The sequence below is a fragment of the Dipodomys spectabilis genome, unplaced genomic scaffold (assembly GCF_019054845.1).
Source record: "Dipodomys spectabilis isolate Male_0828 unplaced genomic scaffold, ASM1905484v1 ptg000126l, whole genome shotgun sequence".
NCBI lineage: Eukaryota > Metazoa > Chordata > Mammalia > Rodentia > Heteromyidae > Dipodomys > Dipodomys spectabilis.
The window spans coordinates 992,843-1,018,254 of record NW_024870803.1 but is presented as its reverse complement, the minus strand read 5'-3'; the positions used below and the strand labels follow the sequence as shown (position 1 = coordinate 1,018,254).

At 47.2% G+C, this 25,412-nt stretch overlaps 1 protein-coding gene across 1 annotated transcript in view; it reads right to left on the bottom strand.

Annotated features, from left to right (window-relative positions):
• Positions 1-25,412, bottom strand: part of Pde10a (phosphodiesterase 10A) — a 151,982-nt gene that overhangs the window by 28,454 nt on the left and 98,116 nt on the right. Inside the window, exons 4-11 of the mRNA XM_042689752.1 lie at positions 15,200-15,320; positions 13,655-13,704; positions 10,362-10,502; positions 7,392-7,547; positions 6,213-6,263; positions 4,999-5,057; positions 2,824-2,875; positions 213-355 (exon numbers count right to left, since the gene is read on the bottom strand). Of these exons, the coding sequence (XP_042545686.1) occupies positions 213-355; positions 2,824-2,875; positions 4,999-5,057; positions 6,213-6,263; positions 7,392-7,547; positions 10,362-10,502; positions 13,655-13,704; positions 15,200-15,320 (773 nt within the window). The remainder of the gene's footprint in view (positions 1-212; positions 356-2,823; positions 2,876-4,998; positions 5,058-6,212; positions 6,264-7,391; positions 7,548-10,361; positions 10,503-13,654; positions 13,705-15,199; positions 15,321-25,412) is intronic.

The following is a 25,412-nucleotide window of genomic DNA, read 5'->3' as shown; positions in this document are numbered from 1 at the left end:
GTTTCCAGGAGTGAGGCTAACGCTTCCTGGGCGCGGTTTCGCGGGCACTGCAATGTCATTCCCAGAAGCACTACCTTCAGGAGGCGGGTCCTGGTGGGAATGATATCACAGTATGACAAGCATTGTCAGCACACCTGCGGATAGGCACAGAAAAGTGGGTAGCAACACCTGCGCCTCTGTGACAGAGCTAGGACACTGCACGCCAGCTGTACCTTATCTCTTTGGTCTTCTTGAAGATGGGTTTCCCTTCCTTTTCCTCTCCAATATCAAAAAGGTCTGAATATAACTCCTTGTTTTTATGGTCCACCTGGAAAAGGGCACAGCGGTCGGCGTTCACCAGGTTTTTTGCATATATCTAAAGACAAATGAGAGAACAGGAGCAAGCAGTGAGAAATTCAAGGCATTTACAGGTGAATCTGTGTCCAATAATTTCAGCTCTTCTATACCTGAACCAGGTAGGACATGAGCATTGTAAGCATATACATATAAATAAAATGTGACATGTATTATGTACAAATCATGTGCTAATGCTAGCATATACTGACAAGGATGTGTGAAGAGCGGGCATGCATGCACAGTTTGTGCTGCATGTTGAAATGTGTCTCTGTTGCTAAGCAGCATTCTGAACAGCCTCACTTCCTAAGAGCCCTTCATCTACTGAGCACTCAGGACTTCTAGAACCTCAGTCTGAGCTTGTATCCACAGCAAGGCCAGCAGCGTCCTGGCTACTTGGGTGTCTGGGAATAGCAACTGTGAAAAATATACGCTATAACCTCTAAGGAGACATAGTTTGATAACTGTGTTGATTTTATATGCTGTAGTGTCAGACAATCATCATAATGATCTCTAGGTATTTACCATGTGGTAAATACATTTATATATTGATGTGTACCAGGAGGTAAGCTACATCTCACTATTACAGAGCTAGTAATTAGAACTGCTACTAGCCATTTTTATAGTCCACACCTTTCTAACAAATGTACTTCCCTACTTTTAAATGGTTAACTGTGAACTCATTTCGCCTACCTAATTTGTTCATCCATTTTCTAGAACAAATATTTCTTTAATGCTTAACATATCTAACTGTCTGTATTGGACTGTGCTTACATAAATGCTCTACTAGAGTTAACTTCAGACATCCAGATCAGAGCTGTGAAATTATTCCTCAGAGGACAAGAACTAATTCTTGGAGGAGAACAGCCATGACAAAATTTATGCAAAAGCAGCACGGTCACCATGTGGGCAGGCGAAGAGTAGGAAATCACGTGTAAAATTAACTTATAGGTGGATATAACCTTTCTTCGTTGTTGTTTTTTTTCTATCAGTCATAGGGCTTGACCTCCAGGCCTGGGAACTGTCCTGAGCTCTTTAGCTCAAGGCTAGCACTCTACCATTGGAGCCATAGTGCCACTTCCGATTTTGTGGTGGTTTACTGGAGATAAGAATCTCACAGACTTTCCTGCCCAAGCTGGCTTTGAGTAGCTAGGATTATAGGCGTGAGCCACTGGCGCCTGGCTACATGTAACAGTTCTGTCCATGGGGGCTGGCCCTCCATGTTCCCATTCACCATTTGTGCTATCATATTTCCTGAGTATCTAATGTTCCTTTCCCTCATATGTGGTGATGGGAATTATAAAGCAGATGCCAGTGAGCAACCCCCCCGACTGTCTCTGGTGTCACTGAGCTCACAGCCTAGTAGGGGAGACAACATGAGTGAATCAACCCACACCCACTGAGACTGCTGCCACATTCAGAGCTGTGAAGGCGCTGAGCACAGGGCCGGAAAACTCCTCAGGCCCGAGCAGCTTTCTGGAGGCCCTGGCCCACATGGGAGGATAGTAGGGGGATGAGAAGCCAAGCAGGAAGAGTGCTTCCAGGAAGTGGCACCATCTGCTCCACCCCGTGAGCAGGCCCCTCACTCATGCCAGAGACATGTGAACTTTAAGTCTGAGGACGCAAGAGAAGTATGTGCTTTGGGGAAAGCGCACTAAGCTAGAGACCGGGGGAAGTGGGGTGTGAATGTTTTGAAAGGCCTCTGGAGTGGGTAAAACATTTATCTCCAGAGCAGCAATCGTGGTCATCTCTAGAGCCTTGGTGGCCACTTCCCCTAGCTGGGCTCTGACACTGCAGTGAAGTGGTTCGTCCTGAACAGGACGTCTCGAGCACTGCAGATGAGCTCCCGGGCCCTGGGGACTGTCCCTCTAGCACCGCACTGCCGCACTGTCACAGGAGCCGGAACCTTGGTGGGTGAGGGCTGTAGTTGCAGCCTCCACTGAGGAGACCTCTTGAAGATTACTCTATTTTGAAGTGGACTAGAACAATGGGAAGGAAAAGAGCCTTTGTCAGAGCGGACAGCGTTCCAAGCACCGTGTCCATGCGAAAGGATTCAAGACAAAAGCAAAGTCACAAGGAGGACGGCTGGAGTTCTACACCTTCCTGTGGCTTTCTGCTCAAAGTGCCCGCCAACCCTCCGCGAGAGAACAGTTGAGACTAAAACGAAATAGAATGAACTTGAAGATCAGAAGAATCAACGGCAGATCCCTAATATAACATCTACGTCCAAGGTGGCTTGGAGGATATAAAGATAAACCACAAGTCTTTTCAAAGTAAGCTGTTTTATATGAAAATTGGGATATGGTTACTCAAACTTCCTTTCCCCGAGAATCTCAACAGAAATTACAAATAGAAGGCAGTAGACTGGTAGGTATCACATTGTCGTAACGTCTAGAAGGGTTTGTCTAATTCATATGGGATGTTCCACCATAATGAGGACCATGGAATTTAAGATTAAATAAATTATTTTCACGACAAAAGGCAACTTACCATTATGTGTTCAAGTAGAGAATCTATTGCAACTATGTTATCAAAATATGTTCTGAAAGAAAGTAACATGAACCAGGTTAGGAACAGTACTTAGATCACAGTACACACTCAAGAATGTATTAGTTATATGTGCCTGCATTTAAACAACTACAGAGATATGATCTGATTTTTATCGTTTTGTGGAAACAATCACTATCATCTTAAATAAATAACATTTTATCATTGCCTTAATATTGGGGCTTTACTCTAGAGGATGCATTTAGTGATTACTAAATGAGTACTTTATTGCTCAGAACCAAAACAGAGCAAAGGTCACAACATGTAATGACACAATGCAGAACTAAAACTGGCTCCACAATACTTATTTAATCAATTTGAGGGAGGGCGGGTTTTGGGGAAGCTAGAGTTCTGGGTTTTTTTTAAGTGATTGTACAAAGGCCATTTGCCAAAGTAGTTTATGAATATAACATATCTTGACCAATTGGATTGAAATGAAAAATTGGAAAGAGTTAAAAAGCAGTTTTATTGTAAAAGTGCAATTCATTTGAGAAGTACTGTCAGATACAAGTAATGATGTGACTAATGACTATGTAAATTAAACATATTATTATTGCTATTATTATAAATGTCACCAAAAAATGAAGTAACAGCCATGTATATTACAAGAAGATGTAAAAAAGCATTCAATATGGTTCTACTGGCTATGTAAAGCTTTCAGTTTAGGCTTACATAAACTTAGCAGTGTTCTCACACTTAAGGAAACTAACAATAATGAACAATTAATTTTTAAGGGTAATTTTTAGCTTGAAATTACGGAGACTGAGAGCATCCTTCAGGGCACAGCACACTGAAGGCACCATGTAAGGAAGCCGGGAGAAGCAGGAGAGAAGCAGGAGGGCTCGGGGTGGCCTGAGGTGTTCAGCCCACTCTGGGACACTTGCAAAGTAAACAAAGTACACTGGCTAGAGATTCGCAGCTTTGCTTTCTATATGCCTTGAAGGAATATAGTCACACATCCTAGAAGACTCTTTGTTTGAAAGAAGAATTTTGACTTATGTTGTCAAAAGAGATCTTCAGCTCTACATTTCTTTATTTTTTAATTTATAAAAACAAGTAAAATGTGAACTGGCAACTCAAGAAATTATTCGTGGGGCCGGGCGCCAATAGCTCACGCCTGTAATCCTAGCTACTTAGGAGGCTGAGATCTGAGGATCGTGGTTCAAAGCCAGCCTGGGCAAGAAAGTCCGTGAAACTCTTATCTCCAATAAACCACCAGAAAACCGGAAGTGGCGCTGTGCTCAAGCGTAGAGCGCTCGCCTTGAGCTGAAGAGCTGAGGGACAGTGCTCAGGCCCACAGTTCAAGCCCCACGACTGACAAAAAAAAGAAAAAAGAAAAAAAAAGAAATTATTCATGGGAAGTCTAGTATTTGCTGGCATATAATATGAAATTCCGCTACATGGAAATGTGGGAGCTGACACCGTTACAGCTTTCACAGGGATCCAGGGTGAACACACATGTGTGGCTTCTTTAGTGACTGCTAGGAGGGAAGTTACCAAGACCCGGTGCATTTTCACGATGCAATGCTTAGCCAGGAGGATCAGCTTTACAGAAGGTCAGTCCTGGTGGCAAGCAAAACCAGTATGAACCTGAAATTTGATGAACATCTACAATTGCCTTCGTTACCAGCTCACAGGAGTTTTTCTGAGTCGAAGAAATAGAACATGTTCTCAAAGAGATATCTGAGATGCTATACACAGAAAAGTTTAAAATACTTTTCGTAATATTTAAAATTGATATTGGTAGGAAATGGTAGAGAGGACATTTGTGGGGGGAAAGTCAGAAGAATTCCTCTCCTAATGCTGTCAGAATTCTCTACCAAAACAGCTAATTAGTGTCTTCAACCCTGCTATAAGACAAGCTATTTACAAAGTCAATGTCCAAATAAAAATTAGCGTCAGCAATTTGTATCAGTAATGTTTCACTTATAAAGTGAACATGGGTGATGACCTAACTCTATAATCTGAAATATAATTAATCATTCTTCCCAAATTACTTGTATAATGAAGATTCATCTTTGGTTATTGACCACAGTGGAGACCAATCTATCACTGCCAAGGCCTGAACTTAAACAACTAATCAATAAAGTTTTCAATATCCCTAGAAATGAGACTCACTTGGATACATCCAGTAGAAAGTCATTTAGCTCCGTCTGTTTGGCAAGACCTCTGCATACCTGCCATGTAAAGTAATGGCTATTAGTGATATGGATTTCCACTTACTTGAAAATGCAAGTTCTTTCCATTAATAGCACAACCGCCTGACTTGTGTGATAATCTCAATGACTATTATCATCTGTTGAGTACATGAATATGCTAAACCCTGACTTACGCATCTGCTGTTATTACCTCATTTAATAACTACAAACTCCACAGGTTTGGGATTTAAACTTCACAGGTGAGACACGAAGCAATGGAGAAGCCTAGCAGGATCCAGGCCTCCCGCGTGTTAGACGTGGCATTCAGATATAGTCAGTCTGCCACAACTGATCACCAAAAACATTTTTGATACATTATAAGCCAAGCACTGGTGGCTCCTAGCTCCAGAAGGCTGAGACTTGGAGGATCACAGTTCAAAGTCGACTTGGGTAGAAAGATATACTTGAGGGCTGGGAAGGTGGCTCAGTGGTAGAGCGCTTGCCTTGCATGCCTGAGGCCCTGGGTTCAATTCCTTAGCACCACATAAGCAAAAAGAAAAAAACCGGAAGTGGTGCTATGGCTCAAGTGGTAGAGTGCTAGCCTTGAGCTGAAGAGCTGAGGGACAGCACCCAGGTCCAGAGTTCAGGCCCCACGACCGGACCCAAAAAAAAAGAAAGATATACTTGATTCCATCTCCAGTTAACCAACAAAATTTGGAGCTGGAGGCATGACCCAAGGGTAGCAACCCAGCAATGGGCAAGAAAGCAGAATGAAAGCATGAAGCCCTGAGCTAGAACAAGCACTTGATACTTTCAAAACTGTTGGCATATCTGCTGCCTACACTTGAGGACCGTCAAGTCCTGGCCCCCATCCTGTTATCCCACAACTCCACTTTCTTCCCGTCACATTGACTTTGCTGAAATGGAAAGGGGAGGAGAGAAGGGCTCTTAAAAAATACATGTGTGTGATTGAAATATATTGAAGACGGGAAGTAAGGGAATAAATAGGAAGGATTAAATGAATAAACATTTTAGAAATCACAAAAATTGTAGTATTTTTTTAAAAAAGCATAAAAAGTAAAAATGAAAGCAAAGCATGACCCTGCTAATAGGTCTCTACTCTGATGCCCAGTGATGCACTCGAGTAACTCTTCTTCCTTGGGAAGATGCTGTGAACACATCCCGGAGACTCACCTGCACCTGATGTATGGCGACTGAAGCCCAGGCGAGATTTGCTGTTGCAACCTAAAAAAGCAAGAAAACATACAAATATGACACACGGAAAATATTCATCAGTTACACAGCATCGCCCAAAATGAAGGTCACTGAGCTTCAGAGATCTGCAGGACACTAAGTGTCAAATAGTAATGCACGTGCTTTTTCGTTTTTTTTACCTTTCCCCTACTAATAAATGGAGCTTAAGGCTCTTGTTGTAACATAAAATGAGTACTTTCAAGTTTAACAGAAAGTCTATTTAGAAGGGCTCTAGGAGCCTGTAAGATGATGTGTTATTTCTAAGACATGAAATCCCTATGCTTGCGCTCGCTGACAAGGTCTTGCTTTGGCGACTAGCCAGCTTCTTTTACCATTTATTGTGCAGTTAACATGTATCGGCTAGGAACTAGGCACCACTCCAAGTGCTGCAGGCAGAGCAGTAAGCGCCACGGCCACACACTGGGGCCCCTTTCTGTGTGTTGTGGGGGAGAGCCACACTGAGGCCAAGTGCCGTGCGTGGTGTAAGAGGAGGCAGCGGCAGGACAGAGCACCCACGGGCATCAAGTGCACAGGGGCCCCAAGGGAAGGCACAACTCCCAAGGAGGACAGAGAGGGACAGAGCCAGGAAGCCCACACTGAGGGAGGGGCAGGGCCTCCACGGAATGAGGGACAGCCGGAACAGCACGGGGGGAGGGTCAGACAGCGGGTGGGGCCAAGCCATGCAAGAACTGGCTGAGGTGGATGTGAGACATTTTAGTATTTGCTTGGTATCTACGAGCCTACACCACTTGCATGAGCAGTGAAGGCAGCATTGCATTCCTAGCATACTGACGCCGGTATTTCATATTAGTATTTGACACTCGGTTTAGAGAAAGGACGTTTTTAAGAAGGCATGAAGACAGCCAGAATGTAGAGCTTCAAAGCCACCACACAGCTTTATTGGACTGTGTATTGTCCATATATTTTCTTACAGAAAAAAGGCTATGCTACTAATTAATCAGTTCCCTCTATAATCAGCCTCAGGAAAATGAACACTTTCTAGGCAATCATGAGTATTCACATCAAAACAATGTCATGCAAGCTTTGAGTTGTAAAGATACATGAGTCACTGAGTGTTAGCGGGCAGCACTGGGGCGCAGCACAGCCAAAGACGCTCACCTCCTGATGACTGAGACAGAAGGCCTCTTTGCCCCAGTGCCGATACAGCTCAAGGATGCCAATCAAGTCACCAATCGCAGTGACGATCGGCAAACACAGAACAGACTGGATCCGAGTTCCCGATTCCAGCCCAGTACCTCTTGGAAATCGTTCATCCTGAAAAGGTAAAGGGGAAATGCATAAATTCAGTGAGAGACACAAAATCAGTAGGGGGGCATGATGGAAAGGAAAGGGAACTGCCAGGTAGATAGGAAGAAGCACTGGACAGGACACGCCACAATAAACATGGCCCATCAGGAGACCTCTTGTTCCCATGGTGCCCAGGACGCTGCCCTGAGTTTCTGCTCAAATGTCTCTACTTCCTATAATGCACTGGGTATCTGCTCAACCAAAGGAAAGAGTTGAGATGGTGCATAGAGGAGCCAAGCCATCAAGCGATCAGAGCAAAGCCCAGGGGAGGAGACCCGGAGGGACCCTGTGCTATAAAACTGCCCGGTGAGGAGGGCTGTGGCGGCTCTGTGGGGCCCTCTCCAAACCAAGGGCCTAGCTACCCTCCTGCCTCCCTTTCAAACAAACTTGCTCTGTCTGCATGAAGAGAAAGAAGGAGAGTAACAGAATCACGTTATAGCTCCAATTCCTTTCAGAAATTTGCATGAGACTTGTCATCAATGATGAGCAGTCTTTTTCAAAAGAAAAGCAAATGATGATGGTTACATAAAAATCTTACTTAAAAATGCTTATTGTCAGCAATATAAAACCTATATTCAATTACTCTCATGTTATTTTTATCCTTGACAAGGACAAACCTGATGAATGAATGTGTATGTTCATTTTGTGTAATAATAATAAAGTCATCATAAAAGCTGACAGTTATCCATTTATCTTCCTAGCCAGACTGTCCTCAGGCTTCATAGGCATAATGAGATAATATAAATCACTCCAAATGCAAACACTACATAGAGAAAAACTGTTTATAAACATTTCTTCTTTTTCTGTTTTCAAGGTTAGAGTAACACAAAAGGGTATGTTAATAAGACTATTCTAATTGAAACCTCCAAGGTCCATGTAAGCACTCAGATTGTCTGATAACTATCAGTTATTTATTCTACGAACAGAAATTATTTTTTTTTACTTGAATCATTTTATTCCTTAGCAAAATCACTGAAAGAAAACATAGAGAAATAGACTGACTTACTATCAAAACTCCACTTCTGTTTCTTCAATGTGTACTGGCTACAGGAAGCTATCTGCCACAAATTAGTACTTTCCGTGAATCAAGAATAGTAAAAAAGGGGCTGGGAAGGTGGCCCAGTGGTAGAGCGCTTGCCTTGTATGCATGAGGCCCTGGGTTTGATTCCCCAGCACCACATAAGAAAAAAGAAAAAAAGCCGAAGTGGCGCTGTGGCTCAAGTGGTAGAGCGCTAGCCTTGAGCTGAAGAGCTGAGGGACAGCACCCAGGCCCAGAGTTCAGGCCCCATGACCAGACCCCCAAAAAAAAAAAAGAATAGTTAAAAAAAAAAAATCTATGTAATTTCCAGGCCTTTAGGAGTCTGCATGCACAAAAGAACACTCTCAAGTTAGAATATATGGCATGTTCCATCTCCATTTTTTCTACAATGTTACTAGTTCCTGATTGCAAAATTATGTAATTATGGCAAAAAAAATTTAAAGAACACACTTAAAAGGCTTCAGATAGGGTTAGCAATGGACAGAGAAAACTCCTTGCAAGTCTGAACACCTTGCCGTGCATCTCAGTGCAATACCGGCATTGACACACTGCGGAAGTGTCTCTGAAGGTCCACCCTTCGTAAAGCCTTCCAACTCCGGTCATGTGATCATGCAATTAATGGGAGGACAGTAAGTCAGATGTAAGCTGAGGTTTGAAAAGTCGCCTTCCTTCTTCTCTCTTGGACTCTGGCTACTGTAGGAATGTGCCAGGCTAGCCTTATGGGTGGGGTGAGAGAAACAGGGAGCACTGAGGTCTTCCAAGACTGGACAGCACCTGACTGAGGGCCAGTGGGCCTCGGCCCCATGAGAGGGTCCAGGTCGGCAGAATGGGTCAGTCCACAGACTCAGGTGGGACAGCAACTGCTGGCTCACTTGTGTGCATGCAGCAGGATGTGAAATGGCAACTGTTGTGTGTACATGAATATAACATATATTCTAACGATTCACCGTACTGACACGTGCACTGAAATAAGAATTCTTCAAATTCAGCTCTTAGTGAATGTACAAGAGACAATTTCCTGAATATAAGCATCCGGCTTATATGTTTTTATTTGTATAGCAGACCCTTCGTCTGGTTCCAAGAAGACCTCCATCAAGGGAAAGCTGCAAATGCTCTAGAACTACTCACATTTACCTTTGCTGTATGAATACGGGTCAGACGTACATAATCTGCCATTCCACGGAGCAGGCTGGATCATTGTCTCAAAAATTATTGTTGCATGCATGAATACTGCTCACCAAAAATGACATCTACTCCTTATCGCAAACACGCTGGGTGCTTGATTCAAGTTTTCCATAAACTCACCCAGTTTCTACTAAATCTTCACTGTATCACGTTAAGCACATCCACTTTTACCTTGCTTCAGGGCACCATTTGCTTTGGGGGAAGTATATTTTCACAAAACTTCAGTAAGGACAGGTAAACAGCAGGTCACAAAATGACTTAAATACCACTGATGGTAACACGGAACTGGCTGAGAGTTTCTCTGTACCCACTGAGCGGAACAACACATATATTAGGATCTGAAACTTCTGATTTTGCAATTTATTATTTGTAGGTATGCATGCATGGATGTACATATGCATGTATGTATGATGTACTACTGTGCTTGGTCAAAACCATATGTGATACACCTGTGAATAGGGCAGGCTTACTGTATTTTGTTTTAAAGCTTAAACTCTAATTGGGCATGATACATCATTTTTTCAGAAATACTTCAGTTACGATCCGAAGTCCTTTACCCCGAGGATGTCCTCCACGAGCAGCGTCTTCCTGGACTTGGCCACGTAAGCAGAGATGGTGGTGCCCTGGGTGATGGGTCCAGCCGGGATGAGCCGGGGCTGGCCCTCCTTCATCCCGGGTGGTGTGAACACACACAAACTCTAGGAGGAAGACGAGAGCGTGCTTTATGGGTGTCTTGTGCCGCAGCCCTGGACGGACACCGGAGCCCTGCCTGACAGCCATCCGCACGCGGACCCCCAGATGAGGCAGTGCTCCGGGCTGGGGAATCCACACAGAAAGGGGTTAACTGTGAGGACAAGGCAGTACAGGCACAGCAAGCTCAAGATGGACCCTAGCAGCCACCGTGCCAGCAGCCATGCTCCCTTCAGAGAGGACCAGCAGCCGCGAGCCAAGTGATCTAGTGTCGTCTGTCATTACAGTATTTGTTTCTCACACATCGTTTTTTATCCTCAACCACTCACTTGACCAGTTTTAGAACTATTTTTAAGAACATATATAAAATCGGCTTCCTGTTTGTTTCCCTAAAACCACTAGGTGGCACTAAAGAGTAAGAAAAGCTGAGATGTAGCCTAGGCAAGACCAGCCACTACCTTCACCTGAAGCTAACTTCACACTGTTCTTAAAAATACACCAGCCTGTACAGATTGTCAGTGCACCTGACACCTCACACAATCACTACAACAAACAGGCTATGCAAACGAAGCAATATTTCCAGGCAACTGTTTACGTTACACACACTGAAGACAAAGACGGTTTCTTCTGCTTGTCTAGTCTCTCCCAGCGTGTGCCCAAGCAAGGGAATTTTCTAACACATCTTCTTCACGGTTTGGGAGTCATGTGAAGGGGGAGATGAGTGTCCTTAAAAGAGGAAGTCTGTGAGGATAGACAGAGCGTGGCGGCCATGGTCGGAAAGCAGGAACTCTGGCCGGAGGGGAGCCTGCGGGATACCTAGGGAAGGCTGGGCTGGGAGCGAGGATGGGCACAGGCCACATGGGACACCCTGCAGCACAGGTGAGGAGTCTCCACACAGCTCGGCTCGGGATTGAGGATTTACAACCATGCAGCCATTCATGTTTACAAACAAACACTACTGAACTGACTTACTGATCAGTCCCACAACTTAGGCTTGTTAGTGACCTACTGTGAATTAATGTTTAAGAATTGGCACTCATAACATTATAACTTTTACAAACAAATTCTGGTTGACAGCCCAAGACAAAAATGATAACATGCGAAATGTTATTTTGAATGTGTGGCTAAGTGTAAATGAATAAAAAAGAACAAAGACACTAAAAAATGAATTAAGCAAAAATTCAGTCTCAGGAAACCATTTTTCCCAACAAACACCTCCAAAGCGCCTCGTCTATGTCAGTCACATGACAAAATATACTGCTCCTGACAAACCATTTCTTCCTCCCAGTGCCCATGGGCAAGGGGAGCCATCTCTCCAGACTCCTTGGCCAGTGCACCATGAGCTCCCTGTGATTCGCTGCTCACTGCTGCCAACTCTTTACTGAAGAGAATCTTTGCCTGCTGAGCAGCTTAGCATATTCCTCTGACACTAGCAGGTACTTCAAATACTTGTCGAATAAACAGCATTTATGATGCAACATTCGAGCCATGGAGGAGGGGAGATGAAGGTTTAGAAAGTTCGCCAGTCTTGCCCAAATCACAGTCATCAAGTGATGAATCAGAACCACAAGGTTTTTGAAGCTAACCTACTTCCTGGGGCATTTCCGTCCTTCTGGAAGCCTTCTCTGCCCTCTGGGACAGCCCCGGTGGGCAGTAGGTAGACGATGTGGGCACAGGACCGGGCTGCCTGCGGCCTCTCCCACCCAGCCCCGCTGGCGCTCAAAGGCAGTCTGCTCAGTAACCATCCCACTGCTCGGTCAACATTGTCTGCAGAGGTGATCACTAAACACTGTGTTCAGCCTGTTACTTGGAAACTAGATATTTTTCTATGGTTTACCCTACACAGCAATGTCTATATTCCTTGAAACTGTCCATCTTATCTATGTTCACATTTATTCGTAAAAACGTGCCCTTATAATTCCTCACATTTCCACTATGTCCCTCACAATCATCACACATATGTGATTATGTTTTCTCTCTTTGGATCGTTCCTTCTTTTAGCAAATAGTTTCTTTGTGTTGTCTTCAGATGCGCTTGTACATGCGGGCTCTCTCCCCAGGGAGTAGCACAGTCTCAGGAGGGCAGAGACTAAAGCCCTGCGGTGCTGCAGTACCTAGAACAAGCCTACATGAGCTGATGCCCAATATCCCAGTATCTTACATGATGAATAGATACACTTTAATATTTTAACTATTTATTTTACTACTTGTATTTACTGTTTAATCAAGACTAAAATCAGATGTCTCTGAACACTTTTTCTCCATTTCTATTAATATATTAAATAGCATCAACATAATATATTTAGATTACTCAAGGATAAAGCTATTATATTGTGCCAACATATCCCCAAATCTCAAGAACACTGCCTAACATTTAAGTAACACAAGTAAATGGCAAATATATTTATAAATACGCCTCATGCTCTGAATGGAAATGAATTGACGAAGACTATGCTGGGCTATCATCTGACTCCTTCTCAACTGCAGTGATGGAACGAACCGGAATGTTGTGTCAGAACAGGCCCGAAGTGCAGGGCTGGGAAGCCCACAGCTGGACATGGCGAGCCACGGACACTGACAGACGCTCCGGGATCTGAATCCAGCAAACCAATCCCAGAGCACTTACAGAGCTGTCTTCTACAACCACACAATCACACACTGCCAGCCTCTGCGTCTACTTTATTAAACTGTGTATGATGCCTGGAAATGGCCATAGGCTGTGTACAGCACGCCAGCCCAAAGTACTGAAACGCCAAACAACACAAACCTAGAACTGCAACCCACGATACAGGATACTACAAGCCAAAGCAAAAACAACACAGATTCCAAGACCTTCTCTGTAAATAGTGCTGTGCAATGCTTGACTGGTACTAATCATATATGGAAGCAAAATACAGGGACATGATTCAAGTAATAGAGCCTGTTGAGTGCAAAGGCCTGAGTATGAAAGAAAAACAAAATAACAACCCTAAGACGAGAAGGAAAAAGGGAGGAAAGCAAAGAGGAGGAAAGGAGGAGGAGGAGAGGAAAGGAAGAGGAAGAAATAAAAATAAGCTTAAAGTACTTATGTATGTCTATCATTTGGAATGCAGTAAGTATTGTCAAAGACCAATTATTGCTATTTCTTATCTGAGCACAGAAACTTGAGGAGAGATACTCACATTATTACATTCTCCAAGGAAATACAGCGCAAATCCATCAGCTTTTGTGGCTGCCAAAGTAATAAGAGAGGAAAAAACTGATCTCAGTGGAGGAATATAACATGTATAATTTCTTTAAGGTGAGAATCAGACAGGAGCCTTTTGAATAGATTTGCTCACATAATCAGTGGTCATTCAATAAGTAACAAGATAATCGATGGCCTTCCTCAGTTCCACACTGGAACACCCTTTACAGGCTTTCACCACGGTCCTCCGTACACATCAGCCAACACAGTGTCACAACACATCTGTCAACCTTCAAGCATGGAGAACTCATTTTTAATCAGGAAATTTTGTTTTTAAGTTTTATAGTATTAAAATACGCCTTATATAATGATCCTACTACTAACTAACTAAAGTAAGCACCAGTCAAGATGGGTAGCATGTGCTACCCAAGTAGTCATGGAAGAGAACAGAAGTTAACTCGTCTAGAACTGCTCAGGAGTTGAGTGCAGCAGCTCATACTTGCAGCCCAGCTACTTGTGACGTAGAAACTGGGGGAATCACAGCCCAAGCCAACTCCAGCAGAAAGCATGAGACGCTATCCAAAAATAAATAAAAAGGCAACATTGGGCTAGGGTCTGACTCAAGTGGTAGAGAGCCAGCATGCCATGTCTGAGGCCTTGAGCTCAAACCACAGTACTGCCAAACACACACACACACACACACACCATGCGCACACACACGAGCATGTACACACATGCACACACACGCGTACACACATGCACGCACATATGCATACATCTGCATACACACAAAAACCTTCAGGGTCATCTGAAGGTAAATACAATAGCAACAAACAACAGAGTTCTGGAAGGGTTTCCTAAATGTGAATCCCTACCTAAATCCTTTTTATCTATGTGTCTTTGGGTGACATACTGAGCCTCTACAGCTTCCTTACAAGTAAATGGTGACAGTCACAGAAACTAGCTTGTGAGTTCTTACATACCATACTTGTGGAAGGGCACAGAGTACAGTTAAGTAGGTACTAAAGAGAACCCCACATATGGTTAAGTAATACATTAGATATTACATATATCACTATTTTTATTGTTAAAGAAGGAACAAAAACTCAATTGTCATAGTAAGTATTCTGGGGGAAAAAAATCAAGTCCTAAAAATACATCTTTTCCAAAAAGTCCTTTTCTGATATAATTTTCCCACATTCTATTCAAAATATAAGCCCACCTTACCCAAATATGTTCATTTTCCCTAAAAGTAATGATTTCCTTTATAAAAGTGATTTACTTGAATAAAATAATGTTCAGTGAAAATTAAAGCCATAAGTATATTCTGTTTAGACATCAGGTTTGCGTTTTGGCACTTTAGGTGTGATCATTCCGGCAGCTTCATAATCAAACATGTCCTCTGCAGCGAATGACTTCTGCTGCCTCTCGGTGGGTTTGGGTTTGCCCGTGAGGCGGGAGCTGGGGCCGGCGGCTGCTGTGAGGCTGGAGCTGGTGCCGGCGGCCGGGCGGCCGGGCTGGGCTGCTGTGAGGCGCGTACCTATCTTGATGATGCTGCTGAGCTCGTACAGCAGAAGCTGGTTGTCCCCTCCTGTGTCCAGACGCTGCTCTATGTAGCTGTTCAACTCATACACCACTCCCTGCATATTCGTATCTTGGTACTTCGAATAGAAATAGCAGAAAGAAATGGCAGTTATCAACAAAATACAATTCCAATTCTAACTTCATATGCTAGCGATTCATTATGAGTTTATAGAGAATTAACTATTATATGTATTTATAAAACAAGTACACTGAAAATTAAAATCGCTTTATTTAGATTACTCTATGAACTGTATATGCCAGTTATCCATACTGAAATAGCCAAGACTGCCTATTATAACTTTGCTTCTGAAGTTTTATAATAATGGCAACTTGGTTGAGAAATGGATACAGACTTCCTGAGGCTGCTCTTCTGCCATGCTAGAGAGCCCGAGGCACCGGCGGCACCCAGCTCCCCTGCCCGGCCTCTCTGTGTGACCCCGGGACAGGACGGAGGGGTCTGCCAGCAGCTCACCACAGGCAGCCACACACCAGAGCTCGCTGGGCACCGGTGCCTACGCCGATGGCCCGGGCTTCCTGAGCACACGCCATGCTGCCTTCTCGACAGTGAAAGACACATCCGCATCCTGCCACCTAGTGTGCCCTGGTAACCTCACCCGAAAAAGAAAATTCTGGTGCCCTGAGCTCAGGGGCCTAGGGTTTCCTGCTCCACCAGGAGGGCGTCCACACCGGGAGAGCAGCCAGGGGACTCTGGCTTCACCTCCCCCCCCCCCCACACGCATGTGCGCACACACACATGCACCCTCCGCACACGCATGCGCGCACACACCCACACCCCGCATACAGACACACACACCCCTCCCCCCGCTTACACACACACATGCACGCACACCCCCCCATAGACACACGCACCCACACCCCTCCCCCCGCATAGACACACACGCACCCACACCCCTCCCCCCGCATAGACACACACATGCCCCCCCTGCAGACACACACACACGCACCCTCCGAGCACGCATGCACACACACACCCCTCCCCCCGCATACAGACACACACATACCCCCCTGCATATACACACACACACACACACACATGAACGCACCCTGAGCACACATGCATGCACACACCCACGCCCCTCCCCCCATACACACACGCACCCTCCGCACACGCATGCGCACACTCACACCCACGCCCCTTCCCCCCAATACACACACACAGACACACACACACACTGTGTTTGGGAACATTCTGGCTGTCTGAAGGCCCCGGCTCGTACACCCAGCACATGCTCCCCAGCCACACACTCAATCTCCACGCCGCGTGCCGCACACCTACAGTGGCCACGGGGCCACAGCCAGCCCAGCAGCTCCCGTGCCACTGGAGAGCAGAAAGTCCAACGCCATGCCTCCTCTGCATTCAGTGCGCCAGCACAGGCTTTTCTAGAAGCTGCCCCCAAAGCGGCCTCTGCTGGAGGAAGCCGGGCTGCTCCAACTTCCCGGGCGCGCCCACCAGTGGCTGCAGAGCCCGCGTGCGCACCAGGGCCGGCCAGGGCACACAGAGACGCTGAGGTGTGGGTGACCTTGCTCCCTGAACTCATACAGAAGATGGGTGAGCAGGGTCAGCCTCAGGAACTGCGCCATCCTGGGGCAGAGCAGAAGAAGCCAAGCACGTGTTGTCTGCTTTCTTTGTGTTTGCTCACTTGTATGACCAGAAAGTTCTGGCTTAAGTGAACAAAACCCAATCTCACCAGTTACAGAGAAAGTGAGACCTGCAGGGGTCCCCAGGCTTGAACCAATTCACAGGGAGACCAGGTTCCCTTACAGGGACAGGACCCTGACAGACATCTGTAGACTTGCTGCACCTGGCCCACAGCCCCGCTGCTTATGTGGTGCTGAGGAATCGAACCCAGGGCTTCATGCATGCAAGGCAAGCGAGTTTTGTGACTTTTAACTGACAAAATTTATCTCAGCAACAGCCCAAAGCCTCCCAGGCACTTCCGGTCACGTCTAGTGGTCACCGAGGTGGCAGCGTCCTGTCACAAACACCTGCGACTCAGGCCTACAAAAGGTAAGGACGCCGGCAGAGCCCAGAGGAGGCAGCATCAGCCATCACCCAGAGTCCGCTCAGAGACGTTTCATGTGTTAGGACTCCAGCTCTTCCGCTCCATGCCCAAGCCCTCAGCCCCCACCCAGCGCAGAGGCCCGGGAAAGCGGTTATCTGAGAATGACCAGGGGAATGCAGAGCCAAAGACAGAGACCAAGGAGAGCCCGAAAGCCACCGTACAACCAAGGTGCTCCTTCCCAGCACCGCGTTGTCCCGTCGGGGGAGAGTCTGGCTGACTCTAAGGAGGGTTGCAAGGGCACACTGGTAACGGGGCCTTCCATGAACGCAGGCGGCCGCCTCTGCCCTCACTGTCAGAAAAGCCCCTTTAGTCAGGGCTTGTGTGCAGCTGCCTTCCATCTCTTTTGTACAGGAAATGGGGTGTCACAAGGAACGGAGAGGAACAAGATGTTCTGGGATGGGAGCAGTTTATCATGAGATTTCCTTTCCCATCTCTGAGCTTTCATTCTTCTCATTTGTATGAAAAGAAGCGTGAATTACACAGTCTTCAATACACTTTCAACACTTCATCTGTGATGACCTAAGACCTAGGCTTTCAGTTTTTCTTGTTCATTTTAAGCTTTTGAATTCTGACCTTTAACCTGATACAATACATTGGTACATTTTGTTTCCTTTGGTTACTGATAATTGCCTAATTACTTTAACAGTCAACTGTCTTATTAGGATCAATATTCTAGTGCTATCATATTAACGCAGATATTAACAGCCAGTCTACACAAGCAGAAGCTCCATGCCTCTCCCCAGGATGGTGTGACTGGGGGGGGGGGGGGGAGCTGGGGCGGCGCCGCGGCCTCTGAGTAGGGACCCCACTCTAAGACGCTCTTTGGAAACTACATGATAAAGAAGGCCTGTGAGGAGATCAACTCCATGCCTTGACCAATAAAATATGTCAGCGCAACATTATTGCTTTGTTTTTGTCAGTCCTGGGGCTGGGCACTAACCCTGAGATTTTGTGCTCAAGGCTGGTGCTCTACCTACCACTTGACCCACAGCTTCATTTCTAGCTTTTTGTGGTTAATTGGGGATAAGAATCCCTCAGACTTTTCTGTGCAGGCTGGCTTCCAATCACGATCCTCAGATCTCAGCCTCCTGAGTAGCAGCCAGGATTACAGGCATGAGCTACCAGTGCCCGACTCAGAATATTATTACAGCTGTTATGTACTTGTATAGCACTTTTACCTCACATATTTCTTTCCCATCCTTTATTCTAAGAACCTATGTAAAGCTTACATTAAGGATCACTGCATATTTGTAATTCACCGTGAATTCATATTCTGTTCCGCACTAATTCCATGTGTGTTTTTTAGAGCAACCACTGAAAGCACAGCTTCACAATAATATGCCACCAGTGGCCAGCAGTGACTCAACACAAAACCTGAACCATATCAGAAACTCAATTATGTCCAGCTCTGTCTGCCAGATGTTACTTTGCTTCCCATGGAATTGTAATGCTTCCCGACCCACCCCTGAACAGGGGCTTGGAGCACTGTCTGAGAACCAGAGGAGAAATGGCTCTCCTGTCAGGGGCTGGGGGTGGGGGAGGGGGAGGGGGCAGGCGGGAGCGCAGAATGAGAACCAGAGAAATGGCTCTCCTGTCAGGGGCTGGGGGAGGGGGAGGGGGCAGGTGGGAGCGCAGAATGAGAACCAGAGGAGAACTGACTCTCCTGTCACGGGCTGGGCTGGGGGCAGGGGGGGGGGGGAAGGGGGGACTTGATGTCTGGTGAAAGAAAGTGAAGAGACAGTGTCTTTCATTCCTGTCTCCCTACCCCGGTCAAGATCACATAAGGCGCAGTCCAGCTCTTTTCGATTCTGTCGGTGAGGAGTGTCTCCTTGGCCCTTCTTTGTGTGTCTTGAATCTGATACCTTTGATGAATGCAGGTAAGGTGAATTTGTTTGGTGTTTTCTCTCCGTTTCTGGCAGTAGTACAGCGAACTGGTGGAGTGAGGATCCTGCCGTTCCTTCTGTCTATAAACTGTAGCACGCTCTAGGGAAGAAAAGCTTCCTGTGTCCCTCCCTCGGTTCATTCATAGGAATCTAAAACCGGTTTGCTATTGTGCTAGGAATTAGCACTGCCCTCTAGCCTGACGCTCAGATCGGCCAAGCCTGGCCAGCAGGGGTCCCTTCAGTGTTCTCCTTCTTCGCAGTTTGTTTGTTTGATCAGTGCTAGGATTTGAACTCCGGGCTTTCAAACTTGCTTGATTTTCTTGTACTGATATTCTAAAACCTGAGTCATGCTTCCCACCTGGATTTTTGCTGGTTAGTTTGGAGATGGAGTCCCTTACATGTTTCTGTTTAGACTGACCTCAAGCCGTGCTCCTCCAGGTCTTGGCCTCCTGCGTAGCTAGGATGACAGCCTGCAGCACCCAGACTTTCACATGGTTTCTCCAAACTTCTGAGCCGTAGACCTGAAGAACATGTTTAATGTTCTTCCATAAAATGGGGAGTATGTCCTCTGGCCTGGTTACTTCCAAGAGAAGGGGAGAGGAGTTGCTTCCCCAACCCGTGTGTGCGTGTGTGTGTGCGTGCGTGTGTGTGTGTGCATGCGCGCATGTGTGTGCATGTGTATAGTACAGGGAATGGCCTATACTTGGCAGGTGAGTACTATACTATGGAGTGACAGCCGCACAAGCGGTTAAGAGTTTCAGGATTTTTTTTTTCGGTCAGTCATGGGGCTTGAACTCTGGGCCTGGGCGCTGTCTCTCAGCTCTTCAGCTCAAGACGAGCATTCTACCACTTGAGCTCCTTCCAGTTTTCTGGTGGAAATGGAGATAAGAGTCTCACAGACTTTCCCGCTGTGGCTGGCTTTGAACTGTGATCCTCAGATCTCAGCCTCCTGAGTAGCTAGGATGACAGGCGTGAGCCACCGGCACCTGGCAGTTTCAGGACTTTTTAAAGAAGCATTTACAAAGGACCAGGGCATCCTGTGCGCTGCCCCAGGCCCTACTGCCACACCTCTGAGGATCAGAGACTGGCTTAGCTGTCCAGCATGACTGCGTTCTTATAGCTGGGTGTCCCAGCTGGGTGTCCCCTCCGTGCGTAACGTAATAACAAGTGAGGGCAGGAAAGCAAAGAGCAGGACGTGTGGACGGGTGGTCGGCGCATTGTTAGGGATAGGACATTAACCGTGGGGAAGGTGGGTTGCGATCAACAGTGAGCCAATGCAAAAACGTGTTAACCGAGTGACTCAGGACACAAAGGTCGGCAGGGTGGAAAAGGCCTGTCCATTAGTAATGGGGCAACTGTCAAATCACTGACGGACACAGCAAACACTGTCAGTAAGTTAACCGGTAGTAAAGTGTGATTCTCTTCTCTGGGGCAGGTGAGTAACGAGCGCTACCCGCTGGGGCAGGTGCACTTCCCCTCTGGGGCAGGTGACTAACGAGCGCTACCCGCTGGGGCAGGTGCACTTCCCCTCTGGGGCAGGTGCACTTCCCCTCTGGGGCAGGTGCACTTCCCCGCTGGGGCAGGTGCACTTCCCCTCTGGGGCAGGTGAGTAACGAGCGCTACCCGCTGGGGCAGGTGCACTTCCCCTCTGGGGCAGGTGCACTTCCCCGCTGGGGCAGGTGCACTTCCCCTCTGGGGCAGGTGCACTTCCCCTCTGGGGCAGGTGCACTTCCCCTCTGGGGCAGGTGCACTTCCCCTCTGGGGCAGGTGCACTTCCCCGCTGGGGCAGGTGCACTTCCCCGCTGGGGCAGGTGCACTTCCCCGCTGGGGCAGGTGCACTTCCCCGCTGGGGCAGGTGCACTTCCCCTCTGGGGCAGGTGCACTTCCCCGCTGGGGCAGGTGCACTTCCCCTCTGGGGCAGGTGCACTTCCCCTCTGGGGCAGGTGCACTTCCCCGCTGGGGCAGGTGCACTTCCCCTCTGGGGCAGGTGCACTTCCCCGCTGGGGCAGGTGCACTTCCCCGCTGGGGCAGGTGCACTTCCCCGCTGGGGCAGGTGCACTTCCCCTCTGGGGCAGGTGCACTTCCCCTCTGGGGCAGGTGCACTTCCCCTCTGGGGCAGGTGCACTTCCCCGCTGGGGCAGGTGTACTTCCCCGCTGGGGCAGGTGCACTTCCCCGCTGGGGCAGGTGCACTTCCCCTCTGGGGCAGGTGCACTTCCCCTCTGGGGCAGGTGCACTTCCCCGCTGGGGCAGGTGTACTTCCCCGCTGGGGCAGGTGTACTTCCCCGCTGGGGCAGGTGCACTTCCCTGCTGGGGCAGGTGTACTTCCCCTCTGGGGCAGGTGCACTTCCAGACGTCAGGACACAGCCTTCCTCAGCAAGCTGATACCTACCGGGGTAGGACCAGCAAAAACTCCCACTCTGATGTGCTCTTACATTCTTTTACCCAGAGGTAGACAGGAACACAGTAGCTACTCGTGACAGCTATGACAGTAATGCATTCATAAACAACTTCACTACACACATAACTGTAACTTTTCTAGATAATGGCTATTGTATTCTTTAGGCACACAATGTGCCTAAAACAATACCCTTTAATAATCAGGCTTTCATTCAGAGGACCGAGACCAGGCTTGGGGTTCAACACAGCTCTTTGTCACAGTAACTTTAAAACTCTTAATTAGCATCTGTTTTTACTATGCAACCCCAACTGCTGAAGGAAGAAGAGAAGGGGGACGTGCAGGTTGACACAAATAGAACAAAGGCCTCCCTTCAGACGGTCTCAGCTTTACCACTTAAGAAAGTTAGGGTCAGGGTTAGGGTTGAAGATCAGTTGGAGAGAAAGTCATCTGGAATGCCTTCCATGTGAGGAAATCTTACCACATCTGTCACCACACACACACACACACACACACACACACACACACACACACACACAGACACACACACACACACACACACACACAGCCGGGCAACAGTGGCTCACGGCTGGAATCCTAACTCCTCAGTAGGCCAAGATCACAGGATTGTGGTTGAAGGCCAGCCAAGGCAGAAAAGTCCATGAGACTCCTACCTCCAGTTAATCACCAGAAAACAAGTGGTAGAGTGCTAGTGTTCAGTGGGGGGCGGGGGGTGGAGACAACTCAGGGACAATGCCTGGGCCCTAAGCTCAAGCCCCACAACCGCTCCCCAGCAAACACACACACACACACACACACACACACACACACACACACACACACACACACACACTTATTTAAGAGAAAAAACCTGACCAGACATTAGTGAGTGCTGGAAAGATGACTGCAATTCTGCTTTTAAAATTTTCCATTCACAGGAAGGCCTGCCTTCAAAATAATTAACTGGTCGATGGGTTAATTATTTCTATAAGTCCCAGGAACTTTTGCTTTGAAGCCGTCCATTCATTTAAGGCAATGATACATGTTGTTCCCAAACAGATCCATACAAAAGCTAGGCATATTACGTCTCCAGTTCAGTGACTGGAATGGTGGCTCCTAATTATGATCACAGCTGAGCGGAGGTTGCTCAAGTTGTGTGTGAAATCCCACAGGCCAGCAGTTATTGTGTTAGTGGACTGGCGTATGGTTCACTCTGCTTTCTGAGAGACAAGCCACTGGAGGAGCTGACCCTCAAAGCCATCCACGCCTTGCAGCAGGAATGTCCTCCAAGTGTGCTCCTCACCCCACAGTGGAGCCCACAGGGTTAAGTTTCAGAGAAAGACAATATAATATACATAAAGCAAATGAATGCAAAGGATTTGAACACCACCAACAAGAGATGATTTGTGTGACATCACAAAACTACTCCTCAAAGAGGCTGAGCTTCACAGATGTGTGTTTCCATCTGCGCACAACTTAGAATTGCGCTCGCACTGCAGGTTTGTACTGAGCACATTCTGAGGAAAAAACATCTATTGTTTTCAACTGCCGATTTGTTAGGGCTTCATCTGACATTCTAAACTTTGAGTGTCAACACTGTTACAAAGCAATGTGAACTCAACTAAATAAACCAGACTGTGTCCAGTAAAAGCTTAAGATTCTGACACTGATATGAAGAAAGAGGAACAAGGGAAAGAAAGTGAGCAGATTTACAAAAACCTCATGCTGTGCTTTAGTGCTTCTTTCTCAGGTAGAGAGCGGAAGCCCCACCTGCCCCAGCTCTGCCTGCCTCCCTTCCCTGGGGTCCCTGTGCCTCCATATCCATCACCTTCCTACTCCTCTGGCTGCCAGGCTGACCCTGTGCGCCCAGTGCCGGCAGCCCACTCCCGTCCACTCCCAGGCTCCCCTCCAGGAAGGAGCAATGCTTTACTCCAATTCCCTCCCTGGAGGGCACTTCCTGGGACACCACAGTGTAAGACTGACCATAATGCGAGTATAAGCTTTTATTTACTTGAACAAAAAGAAACTCCAGCTACTCTAGGCAAAACAAATACTTAAAAGTTGTCATTGTGAGATCTTCTCCCTTCTCACCTTACTACACTAGCAAAAAAAAAGAAAAGCTGAGTTAGTAACAAAACTGGACAATGAGGGCCGCCTCTGTCCTAAGATTGTCAAGAAAACCTGGCTGGACGTAGTACAAACCAAGACAAATCAAAATGGGCCAAGAAAAGGACACTGTCTAAAAGTCCCCCCCCCCCAAAAAAATGGGGAAAACAATGACATGGGGTCCTAATTCAATTTGGCTAGAGCTGGATGTAAGTTCCCGCCATGTCTACAACAGAGGCACACTAACCAGAAGCCCAGAGGACACCCTGACCACCGACAGAACCGACCAGAAGCCCAGAAGAGCGTTGGCTCACTGCCGGGGTGAGCAGAACCTCCTTTCATTGGGACCACAGCACTGCTGAGTGACACGGACACAGCCCACGCCAACAGCCAAGACAAAATGGAGGCATTTGTTTCAATCAACGCAGATATAAAAGTCACAAAATCAGTCCCCACTCCCCAGGGAACATCCACGGCTCCAAGTCCCTGGAGACGCTTGCGGAGTCACCACGAGCTGGGCCTCGTTGCCTGGTGGCCAAGCGGCCCGAGGTCAGCAGAGGTGAGAGGCATCCCGAGGGGCCTAGCACAGTGCACAGTGGACACACGGCACACCCAGAAAGAAACAGCATACACCACCACAGTCCAACAAGAAAGTGAAGGAACAGCACACACCACCACAGTCCAACAAGAAAGTGAAGGACATGCAAAACAAATTCTAGGAAAAACATTTGTTTTTCACAACAAAAAAATTATCAGTGAGCAGACAAGACAGGTTGAAATGAGAGGCTGTGCTGGTCATTTTAGTTCAGCCACACCCTACGGGCTGCGGCGGGACCTCAGCTGCACAGGGTCCAGCTGAGGAGAGCTTCTGGATGTGTACAGACCCAGGCAGAGATGACTGAGGGCCTTCAGACATCTTCAAAAGAACAAGGAACCTGGGAAGGATCAACACACCAAGGAACTAGGCACGAGAATATCCTCAACTAGATACTGCGAACGAGAGAAAAGTGAGAACGTGCCCCGCACACTAGGCTGACTAATGAACGTGAACACATTTACACAGAACCTAGAAAAGGCAAGATCACATGATGGACCTGCGCAACTACCCAGAAATTACAAAATGCCATTTACTAAGAAAAACGCTGGAAGGGAAGCAGATTTCTCCTTCACATCCTGTTTACCATGGTACAGGGAGGTGGTGGCGGGAGGTCCCCAAGAACCCCAGACTTGACTAGAGTATAAGTGTTCCAGAACCTGGAATGTGGGTTCCCTCCCATTGGCATTTTCTCTCCCTGGTCTTATCAGGAATCGTTTTTTTGTTTGCTTGTAAGATGTAACCATTTAACAACCACAAAACAGTAACAGTAATAGTAAAACACAGGTCTAATGGGGTGGATGAAATAAAAACAAACTGCAAGTATGTTAACTGACCCCGTGTCTCTCAAATCGCCCTGTACCCGGCGCCTCTGGCCGGGACTTTCCCTCATCCCTTACAGAAGCAGGACAGACACCGGGCTGCCCACCCCACCTGGGCCTCCGTGCCTCCTGCCCGCAGTGCTCTTCCACCTCTCACTTCCTTCAGGCTCTCCCTGGAATGTGTCTGACGAGCCTCCACCAGCAGTCGGGCAGCAGCTTTCCTGCTCTCCCTGTGCCTGGGGCCGCAACACTCTCCACCACTGACCCCAGAGGACGGCTCTTGC